The sequence below is a fragment of the Papio anubis genome, chromosome 8 (assembly GCF_008728515.1).
Source record: "Papio anubis isolate 15944 chromosome 8, Panubis1.0, whole genome shotgun sequence".
In the NCBI taxonomy this organism is placed as follows: domain Eukaryota; kingdom Metazoa; phylum Chordata; class Mammalia; order Primates; family Cercopithecidae; genus Papio; species Papio anubis.
Window position 1 is genome coordinate 77,049,132 of NC_044983.1, and position 12,211 is coordinate 77,061,342.

Genomic DNA, 12,211 nt, shown 5'->3' on the forward strand with positions numbered 1-12,211 from the left:
TTCTTAACCATCGTGTTATATTAAAAAAGAATTAGAGAATGAAAATTATATTCTGATTCTATTTTTGAATATTACAGAACCCAAGTACTATGGTCTGAATGTTTGTGTACCTCTAAATTTATATGCTGAAATCCTAACTCCCAAGTTGATGGTATTAAGAGGCAGGACCTTTAGGGAGGTGATTTTGTAATGAGAGTAGAGCCCTCATGAATGGGACTAGGGTCCTTATAAAAGAAGCCCAAGAAATCTCATTTTCCCTTCCTACCAAGTGAGGATGCAGCCAGAACATGCTATCTATGGACCAGGAAACCAGGCCTCACTAGACACTTAATGTGCTACACCTTGATCTTGGACTTCCCAGCCTCCAGAACTGTGAGAAACAAATTTCTGTTGTTTATTAGATATTCAGTTTATTTTTGTTTTGCTGTAGCAGCAGCCCAAATTTACTAAAACTTCAAGTTTTGTTTTATTTTTCCTCTCTTATGGTTGTTTTAAAATCTTTTTCAAATCTAACAAATATACTGTTAGCTGAAATGATTATTTTACCTTCCTTCTTATCAGTGCAGTTTGACATTTTCTGTTATGAAAATAAAAAGCACTCATAATTTTTGCATAATAGAGAAATTATCTTTATTGAGGAATGCATTTTATAACAAGTTGTATTATCACAAATCTCTAAAAATAACAATGCAATTTTTAAACTCTTATTGTTTGAGTTGGAGCCTGGGGACAAAACAATAACAACAGCAAACAACAACAATAAACAAAAAACCACTTAACACAGACATTTCTAGGCTGAAAAAGAGACGAAGTTGCCAAGGGCAAGGTTTTTTTTTTTTTTTCAATCGTGTTTGGAAGTAAATTCCAACTTACGGAAAAAGTTGCAAAAATCAGACTATCTCAAAGAAAACACACATACCTTTTACTCAGATTACTCAATTGTTAAATTTTATCTCATTTGCTCTATCAATTGCTCTCTTTCTCTATTTATGTGTATCATATTATTGTTAAATTTTACCTCATTTGTTTATCAATTGTTCTCTTTATGTATGTTTGTGTATACTGTTGCACACACAAATGCACACAAATATATGTTTCTGAATTTTTTGAGAGTAGATTGCATACATTATGGCCCATTACCTCAAAATACTTTATTGTGTATTTTCCAAGAATAGGCATATTCTTTTACTTAATCAAAGTATACTTGTTATCTGATTGACTGTCTATATTCCAATTTGCCAATTGACCTAACATTGTCCTTTGGAGCATTTATGTTACCTCTAGTATAGGATCCAGTCTAGTATCACTTACTATGTTTAGTTCTCAGGTGTTTCTAATATAATTTAATCTGAAACATTTCCACAACTTTTCTTTGTCTTCTATGATATTGACATTTTTTAAGAATTCAGTCAAAACCCCCTGTCTTTTTCTGTTGTTTTTGTTAAAGCGATGTTGTTTCCTTCCCAGTGTGTCACATTTGAAGGCACATGTTGAACATCCACAGTTTATTGGTGAGGTTAATTTTGACAACCCAGTCAAGAGGTTGTCCATTTTTTTTTCCGTTGCATAGTTACTGTTCTTTCCCCAGAAACTAACAAACAATGTGTGAGGAGATACTTTAAGCCCAGAATAATATCCTAATATCCTGCTCCTAATCAAAATTTCCCCCTAGCTTTAGCATTGATTGATAATTCTTGCCTGAGCTGTATTTACTGTGATGGTTGAAAAATCATGGTTTTCCAATTCCAGAACTCCTTTCACCCACATTTACCAGCTGGCCCATGACATTCTGTTGTAAAGGAGACACCTTCTCATTTGTCTGTCTGTCTATCTATCTATCTATCTATCTATCTATCTATCTATCTATCTTCTATTAGTCATCTATCTACCTATCTATTGATTATGTATCATTATATCAGTATGGATTCATGGATTTCTATTTTTTCCCAATGGTTTATAATTTATTATTTTTCTCAACTATTTTGCTCTCAAATTGGCTCAAGTTTGGCCAATGGGAGCCCCTTCAAGCAGGCTCTATGTTTTGGCAGTATACCTATTATTTTTTTGAACATTACTTTCTGGCACAACAAGATATTTCAGGCTCATCTTGTTTCTACCTTGCCCTTGCTTTGGAATCAGCCATTTTTCCAGGTAGCCCTGGTTCCTTCTAGTGGCAAATTATATTAGACACGAAGATCTGAGTGTTAGGTGTATTCATTTCTGCTGAGGTGTTTTTGTATCTAAGCCCTTTTGGCAGATAGAATTAGTAAATATATGCATGTGTATACACACACACACATATATACACACACATAGATGCATGTCTAATATCACACACATATATGCATGCAGGCATGTGTATGCAATTATAAAACATATAAATGTACATATACATGGTTTAGAAATTATGAATTTATATCAATTCTATTCCATTTTCACATGGTTCTTTCTTGCCTTCCCTCATTTCATATTTGTATGTTCATTTTTCCACAGTGGACATCCTGACTCCCATCAACATCAACATCAACATCGACATGTTTTCTCATTTGCTCAATCATATAATACATCTGAAATAGTTTTATTATTACTTGGGCACAATGCAATTGTCCCCCATTCCTGCCTGTCACAAATTACTGGACCTAGTGATTATATGACTAGTTATTTATTTAAAGTAAAGGAACTCCTATGTTTACAAAAACTCTTGTACAAAAATGTTTGTAGCAGCTTTATTCATAGCAGCCAAAAATTAGAAATAGCCCAATTGTCTTAATAGTAGAATGGATAAACTGTGATATATTCATACAATGAAATAGTACTTGGTAATAAAAAGAAACAAACTACAGCTGCATGCAACAATATGGATGTATCTCAAATACATTATGGTGAATTTTAAAAAGGCAAACAAAAAAGAATCAATGATGTGTAATTCCCTTTATATGAACGGACAAAATGAATCTATGTGATAGAAACCAAACCACTACTTGCTTTTGGTAGGGGTGGAACAGAAAAGGACACTGATTGGGAAGGGGCAGAAAAAAATGTACTAGGATTAAGAAAATGATTTGTATCTTGATTGGGATGTGAGTTATATGGGTGCATGCATTTGTCACAGTGGACTGAACTCTATATTTAATATCTGTGCATTTAACTGTCTATAAATTATCCATTAATTTTAAAATGTTGGCTGGAGTAGAGGCTACCCCTTTTAGCTGAGACTACAATTCTTTACATTAAAATAGCTCATTCTCCTAGCTTGCCTCATTTCTGATGCTCCTTCCCCATAACTCCCCAGCCCCTGTCAGCATTTGAGTTTGCTACTATGATCAATACCTTGATTTCCTTTTACTAACAAATTATATCCTTTTTATTATCATTTCAAGTATACAAAGTTCAACATAGGTTAGAATTTTGTAGTTAGTTAAATGACATCATCAACTGATCGTGTCTGGCCAATATATAAGCTTTAATGTAGTAATAACATGCATGCACATTAAAACTGTTTAAATAACACTGACTTCTAGATTAATTCTCAGTTTAGGCCTTTGCCTATCTGATATATTAAGACAAAAGCAAAAACAAACATTTGCAGTGTATTCAGGTTTTGTCAATGGAAGCAATTGATTTCCATCATTAAATGATCGAAAGCCACTTCAATGAGGAAACGATTTTTCAGACCTTCTCATAGATTCTGGTGCACACCACGCCCTTCATTTTACATTCCTTAAAAAAGAGAGAGGTTAATTGAGTATCTCAAGTTCAAACCAGAGAACAGAAAATGTGTAATAAAAATAGAAATTCAAAATAAATTCATAAGATTAGTTTAGAAAGGAATAAAATATCAGTTTGTCAGTCTCCAGTAATTCAGAATTATGACCATTGAAATAGAAGAAACAATTTAGAAGTTGATCTATGGCACTGTAAAGGAATTTTTTTAAGTGGCAAGTTTTTATGTATAATTCACTTGCATTTAAATCTAATAATACAGTGATTTTAAAAAATATCTACATATTTGTGTTACCTGGGGAACATTTAAATATAGTGATGGCTCCTCCTCCCCCAAGAGATGTACATTCAGTTATCTGTTTGGGGGCCTTCATATTGGTATTTACTCCCCATGTAAATCTGTTGTGCAGCAAGGGGTAAGAACCACTGTACTAAAGAAAGAAACATTCGGAAGAGTACATGAATCTGTTTACATTCAATGTATGTGTTAATTAGTGAACATAAAGCCTTAACCCTTAAAAAAATGGTCAAAGGTCATCACATACAACCTTTGTCATTATTTTCATCTGCCAACTAGAAGTCTCCAATGAGCTCAGCTTGCTTTATTGACATGATTGATTCTAAGTTAGTATTGGCTCTTGAATGAAAAATGGTGGGATATCTGCAAATAGTCTACAAATGACTTTACAAATAGTCTACAAAATACACCTTGCAGAGTGTATTTTGCTTTCAAAATTTAGACTTGCCTTCTTCTTTGTGAGTCCAAACTGGTAAGATTTACCTACACTTTCTCTAACCTTACTACCATTTTTAGGTATTTTTATTTGTAAAATAACAAATGGCCTTTTTTATTTCTAAAATCTTGGGTCAGTACTTGAAGATGAGTCTGTAATAGTTTAAATATCACTTAAGCATCAACTATTACTTTATTCTTAGTCATTTTTATCCATTCATATTCCAAAGAACAAATAATGTTTTGAAAATAATATAATCAAATTATTTATATAGCATTATTGCTCTATTTAGAAGTAAAAATACTCTTACCACTACCATTTTCCCATTCACTAGCTTTCTCTTTATGGTTGTCTCTTTGCCATCCCATCTCTGCACTTGATTCAGTGATCCTCTCTGCAGGGTTACGATGCTCTGCAAAGACAAGGTCATGCAATTGACTTGCCTGAAATTTGTTGATCAAAGAAGCAGTTCTTTCAGTACTGAACCATTTTCATAATAGATGTCTCAGGAGATACACTCCTTTTCAACACAATGGAGTCTATCCTTTTAAGCACTGGCAGGAATATTCCTCTCTCTCAAGCAGCCCACTGGGCCAACTTTGAAGAGAAACATTAAAGATTACCTTGGCCTTTCTATTGTCAGCTGTGGTTTCTTCAAATTCCTGGCCTAGCTTGAAGGAGATCTCTGTATTTTTAAAGGTGCTTTCAGTTCGTATAGTTAGAATATCTCCTTTCTTGCTGATGATCACAGTGGGTTTGGCCAAATTTCCCAGTTTTCTGGTGGCTAACCCCACACCTGAAAATTAAGATAGTGTTAGAATTATGGTGACCAAGACAGCATAGCCAAACAGGCTGTGGTGGCCACATCCTTTGCTCAGTGGTGCCCCAGGTGTGTCGATGGCAGGTAATATCACTTACTACTAAGCGTCTCCTCCCATGTTTCACTCCCAATGGAAATACATGCCCAGTACTCACACGTTTTAGGTTTTGTTGTTCCAAAAGTAATGTCTGCAGATTTTCTTTTCTTTTCTTTTTCTTTTTTTTTAAGATGGAGTCTCACTCTGTGGCCCAGGCTGGAGTGCAGTGGTGCATCTCGGCTCACTGCAAGCTCCGCCTCCCGGGTTCACTCCATTCTCCTGCCTGCCTCAGCCTCCCGAGTAGCTGGGACTACAGGTGCCCACCACCATGCCCGGCTAATTTTTTGTATTTTTTAGTAGAGACAGGGTTTCACCGTGTTAGCCAGGATGATCTTGATCTCCTGACCTCGTGATCTGCCTGCCTCGGCCTCCCAAAGGGCTGGGATTACAGGTGTGAGCCACTGCACCTGGCCAATGTCTGCAGATTTTCAAGAGTTAAAGTTTCCAGCTGAAATAGCTAGTGCAAGTCATCTATTTTTATCACATCCAATCCTATTCCCCATTGAAAATTACTAATTATAGATTTGCATAAATCATTTTAGAGATTTTAGTTTGTATGTATAAATACTATAGATATATTTTTTAAATGAGACTATAGCATATACGTATTGTTCCATGATATTTTCCCTCAATACCATATTATGGATATGGAGAAGTATTCCCCTCATATTTTTGATAGAATCTCACTTCTGAAATTTTGTGGCTTCTATATCTAGCCGGTAGGAAAACAACTATCCATCTACCTTTGAGATCTCTACTATTATAAATGATCATAGAGAGATAAAATATTTTTTTTAAAAACTCTTCTATGTTTCAAAAATGAAACACAATTAGCCTCTTAAGTTTACTACCATTATTACCAAGACTATAAAATATATGAAAAAAGGAAAATGTCAAATAAAAAAATATGAAAGAAAAACTAGTTTTCCAGGAAGTCTCAATGCTTGGATATACTTTTTCCGGTTAAAACGATCTCAAATTTTTATATACTGAATAAGAAGTTAAGAGTTATAGCCAATAAACTATAAACTATATTCTTTCTTCAAATTCTGATTAATCTTTTGTTATTTTATACAGTTTAGGACAATGTTTTTCAAGTTAAATCGTAATCTCTGGGACCGAGCCTGAGAATTTATATTTACCAAATTCCAAGGTGTTATTTTGCACACTAAACTGGAAAACAATGAAATTAGAGAATCCTTCACGGACACTTTCTTTTATTTGGCTTCTTCCTCAGCTGTAAAGTGAAGTCTTTAAATCTAACCGGTCTCACAGTATGAATTCATCCTAGTGTTCCAGGCAACAATGACATGACTTTGCTCATTTTATCTAAAATAGAACATTTTATACAAGCTTTCTGAACAGTTAAGTAAAGCTGTAGGCACTTTGACAAGCACAGCAACCTCAGGTCACTGGCATCACTCTTTGTTATATTCATATAGTTCTGAAAATTCCCAAAGACTCTTCATATCTATTGTGTTTATATCGATGGGACATACTCTAGAAATAGTATAAAATAAAGTTGTTGTAACTAATGACTCGGTTTTCCATCTCCATTCACTGCTCCAACTCCAGAAACGTCTGATGATAGTGAAATTGAGTTTGAGTTTACTGCCACAACTCCAGTTCTTTTTCTCTCAGTAACTTCCCTAGGCTATGAACATAGTATTTTAGGAAGTATTTTTGTTTTTCAAACTCTCTGTATCTACATGATTGTGTAATAAAGGACAACCTAGAGGTAGAGAGAAAAAACTGTTAGTTTAGCTAAAAATTAAAATTTTAAATTAAGGTTTTCTAGGATTTGCATTATATGCAATTCCTTATTTTATGAACACTTTAGTTGCTATGAACGTAGCTCTCAGAAAAGCCAGAAAATGGGTTGACTATGCTTTTAAGCTTTCTTTCCTCTGGATCTGCAACCAAAATTCTCTTGGTATGAAATTGCCCTTGAAATCAGTGGGAGTTTCATGCATTTAAGCAGCTCTCTCATTTAAGTTAAAGTCTATTAAAAGTTACCACAAATAAAATTCAAATAAATTGTCTGAATGACACAAAAAAGATTAATCCTAAAAGAGGAATGTACTGCGGCCTGTGCAAACCCCCCAGTCTCCTGTTAAAGGTGTTAGATGAAAATGTCATGTAGCTATCTTAAAAAGGAGCTTTTCAGCAGAACAACAAAAAGCATTTCTTACCCAGAGCTTTCATGTAATCGTCAAAGTTCTCACTCGAGACAAGTTTCCAGGTGCCCAGGAATTTGTTGCTCATCGTGATGGGTGAGAGCTCAACACAGTTCTAAGTGGGATTCAGGAGACTCAGATAAGATGCTGAGGCCTGAGAAGATTCTTTTCAAGGACGCCCAAAGCATGTGACTCTTACAGAGAGCCAATGGGGAAAGGCAGTGTCGGGACTAAGCAATGAATGGCTCTTCAATGGCCAGCTGCCCGCCCAATAGGATAAAAGAAAACCCCACATAATACTCCCTTTTGTCTCCAAAAAAATTTATAAAATGAATGAGATTACTATTTGAATCTTCAAAAATTTTTTGATCGATCTTACATTTATAAGAAGGCTTAGGCCTTTCATGCTTTGGAAAAGACTGCGTGAATTATGTGATCGTGAATGAATGTGTGTGTGTTTAGGCATGTCGGTCACTCTCAATCCTGAGTCTGCACAATTAAGAATTCTTATTGAAAGGGAAGAAAAAGAGGAAAATGTCTGTAAGTATTATGATAACAGTCACAAATATGTTGTGGGAGAGAAATGTAGGGGAGCAGTGTGAGGAAGTATTCATAGGTAAGAAGGCTTGGCATAGTTCACATATCCCAGGCAGGCAGAGTAGGCAGACAAAGAAGTCAGTCTATTGCAGCAGAGCACAGAAATTGTATTCATGTGATGAAACAAGAAGTAGCACTATAACATGTTCTTTGAGCACAACAAAGATTTTCAGCTAAAAATACTTAAAATCTGAACTAAGCAGGTTCCTGGATACTATAACCATTTGTGTTTAAGTCATTTAAAATGAATCTACAATTTTATAAAGAGGATTTCCTATAGAAAGAGTACTAATGTATATTCAGAACTCGCTATGGGCCAGACACTGTGCTAAGTGCTTAATACAGGTGATCTCATTTAATTATATCACTGACTCCAAGAGTTAGGAACTATTATTACATCCATTTTACCAATGATAAAAATGAGCCTGGGGACATTAGGTAAATTACTTCCAAAAGTTGAATAAGAAGAGGACGGGTCTGAACCCAACATTACTGCCAGTGCCTGGGTTCTGAACCATGATCTTAACTGCTTCTATTATACTATACCATACATGCTACATGCACAGAGGCCCTGGCCAGAGATCACCTGATGCTGATAGCACCATGATTGGCTAGAAACACTCTTGCTCTTCTCAAAAATCAAGTGGGGTAAAAAAATCAAAAGATCCAGCCTACTATATTACATCAAAGCCCCAGTCTTTGGCCAAGGGGAACAAATGTAAATCCACTTAGAACGTAAGTGTTGCTCTTGAGAATCTCTAATTACTGCTATATCTTTCCTAGCAGGTTTTTTTTTTTTTTTTTTTTTTTTTTACCTTAGCATGAATTCTGACTGTGAAACAACTGATTTTACCAAGTTTTATACATTTAGTAAACAGGTTGGCACTGTTTACAACAACAATAAGAAACACACAAAAATATGATGAATTTGGTCATAACAGGTAGAATCATTGGCAACAAGGGCTCAGGAAACCCAGTCCCATAGCTGTGACATAACTATTGCAGTTATGTAGTTAGAGTTCAAGCTGAACAAAACATGTGAAATCATACACAGTGGGCTGAAGTTTCATTTACATTCCCAGTGCCTGAATAGCTCAAGGTGGGAAAGAAATAGTGAATAGGAAAATTCCTCAGCTAACCAACTAACCCAAATCTAAACCCAAGAGAGTGTAATTGGAGGGAGTACATTGTACTGGGATAGAAAAAACAGCTATGAAATAAAGAGCTTTTGATTAGTGGATATGTTATTTGATTTTCCAAAACACTTTACAAAAATGATGATATCATTTGTACCTTCAAAACTTTTTTTTTTGTCAGCAGTACACTATTAAGGAGTACAGCATTCCGCATTTAGGTTTTCTGCCTAAATAAATGAAGGACCTTCAAACCCTCATCCTCACACTAGAGCCAAGACCTTGTATTGAGTGGGACTGCTACAAGAAAGCTGTGTGAATTTTAAGCTGACTCTGTATTGCACATAGGAACAGCAGTGGAGTTTAAAATGTAAACATTGAACCTTATGTTTCCAAGACAGAAAACTTACAACTTTGAAGCAATATTAGACCAAGAAAAAAATTTTCTACTTAAGGCTTATCAGCAATTGTACCTGACTGCTATTAATACAACTGACCAGATGAGTTTGGACCATGATGAGATTCTGAGGCCAGTACGTGGGCCAAAGGCACAGATTAAAGCAATGAGAGAAGACACAGACTGAACCAGGCCTGACACATTATATCACTCCTAGCTAAGAAAGTCATCAGTGTCCTAACAAGTAGGAGTGCACAGAACCACATTATAACTAGATGCATATATTTAGACTGGACTACATGTTTGTAAAATACATATAGTCTCTCTATGATGTGTATTCAGTTCTTCTCTCTTCACCAATTTATTGTCCATGTAAATTCTCAAGATACGGCAAGTTATTTGAATCATATACTGAAAGGAAGATCCAAAGGTCAAAACAAAATAAGGAAATCTTACTCTATATAACACACCACGTAAGTGCTCCTTATAGATTGTCTTCAAGCTAAATCCAATCATATATTTGAAAAAGAAATAAGATAATCAATCATTACATAGCAAATGAACAAAGAATTCCTGACCCTCCACTTGGATGCCAAAGATCCAACTCAATTTTTGTTGTTTACTCAATTGCAAACATATTTGTTGAGAGCTTATTAAGTGCCAAGCACCGTTGAAAGTGCTGATTAAACATTACTGAATCAAATTCCTTGCCTTCATGGAACTTACATTCTATTCATGATTTGATAAAGGCTTGAAGCAAGAAGTTTTAATGGTAACGAATTTGAAATTATTTGTAAAGTAGAACTATTCTGATAATAATTGATGACAGGAGAAGCATACCATAGAATACCAAGATAAATAATCAACTTAAAAGGGTCACTTAAAACATTGTGGGTTCATAGTGGGTATATGTATTTATGGGGTACATGAGATGTTTTGGTACAGGCATGCAGAGCGTAATAACCACATCATGGAAGATCGGGTATCCACTCCCTCACACATTTATCCTTTGTGTTACAAATAATCCAGTTTTACTCTTGCTTATTTCTAAATGTACAATTAAATTATTATTGACTGTTCTGCTATCAAATACTAGGTCTTATTTATTCAATTTTTTTGTAACCATTAACCATCTCCACCTCCCTCCTACTCCCCCACAACTCCTGTACTACCTTTCCTAGCCTCTGGTAATCATCCTTCTGTTCTCTATCTCCATGGGTTCAAATGTTTTGATTTTTAGATAAGTGAGAACATGTGATATTTCTTTCTTTGTGTCTCGCTTATTTCACTTAACATGTGCTCCAGTTCCATCCATGTTGTTGCCAATGACTGAATCTCATTCCAAAAAGTGTCATTTTTAAATAAACAGTTGGGAAGAAAATAAAAATAGACCTTAGAACTTTCACTTCTGGTCGTGATAGATGAGCAAATTAACCCAACTTTTCATCTGTAAAAAGATGAACAAAATTAGAAAAAAAAATCTTCAAGGCATCAGAGATAAAAAGGCAGAGAAAAACTAAGAGCTTAGGACTTGGGAAAGAAAGGCAAATCCAGAGAGACAAATCCAATATTTGGAGCTTCTGCTCCACTAGGGATCTATGAATTCTGCAAGAGGCAGGTTAGAGGTAAAAAATCCAAGGAACATTTATGACAATGCTACAGAGTTAGGGGAAAAGTGAAGAAGAATCTGGTTGATCATTACACTTTGTCTTGGGACTCTCTTGCAACACAGGAGTAAGTATAAGCTTGAAATATACCTGTGCTAATATAAAGTCAATTCTTAAAATTAGATTAATGTGATCTGGGATAGCTAGTGAACCAAGCTACTAGTCAGAAATAAACATAAACCCTCTTCAGAGAAAGAAGATAATATCACCTGAGATCTAAAGAATAATACTACTGATCATAAGCACTAGTTTTTGATGCTTTCATAACATTATTATCTGATATGATGCAAACAAAAACTACAAAATGTTTTATTTTCTTCATTCAGTCAGTCAACAAATGTTTATTCATTACCTACGTGTGTATGCATGGTGTTTTGCACTTGGGATACTACATGAGCAAAATCACACATTGTCCCTGATCACATGGAATCAAGATGTCAGTTAAGCTATTTATCAAGTTATATTCAAAATTTATAAACATCGTCATTGCAGTAACTGTTAAATGATGATATACATGGTAAGTTTTCTGTCTTGGAAACATAAGGTTCAATGTTTACATTTTAAACTCCACTGCTGTTCCTATGTGCAATACAGAGTCAGCTTAAAATTCACACAGCTTTCTTGTAGCAGTCCCACTCAATACAAGGTCTTGGCTCTAGTGTGAGGATGAGGGTTTGAAGGTCCTTCATTTATTTAGGCAGAAAACCTAAATGCGGAATGCTGTACTCCTTAATAGTGTACTGCTGACAAAAAAAAAAGTTTTGAAGGTACTTCTAAACTTCTTTCTCCCCTCTCTCTCCCCTGCCTTCTCTTTCTTTTCTTTTTCTGGAGATACAGAAAGAGCAAGACTTGGGAGATAACTAAGT

The 12,211-nt window shown here is 35.0% G+C and overlaps 1 protein-coding gene across 1 annotated transcript; it reads right to left on the reverse strand.

Moving 5' to 3' along the window:
- Positions 1-605: 605 nt before the first annotated feature.
- On the reverse strand, positions 606-7,771 carry PMP2 (peripheral myelin protein 2). The gene is made up of 4 exons (XM_003902906.4): positions 7,567-7,771; positions 5,081-5,253; positions 4,768-4,869; positions 606-3,720 (listed from the first exon to the last, which is right to left on the reverse strand). Exons 1-4 carry the CDS (start codon positions 7,637-7,639, stop codon positions 3,670-3,672), a joined length of 399 nt encoding a protein of 132 aa, XP_003902955.1. The 5' UTR covers positions 7,640-7,771; the 3' UTR covers positions 606-3,669.
- Between the last annotated feature and the right edge of the window lie 4,440 nt (positions 7,772-12,211).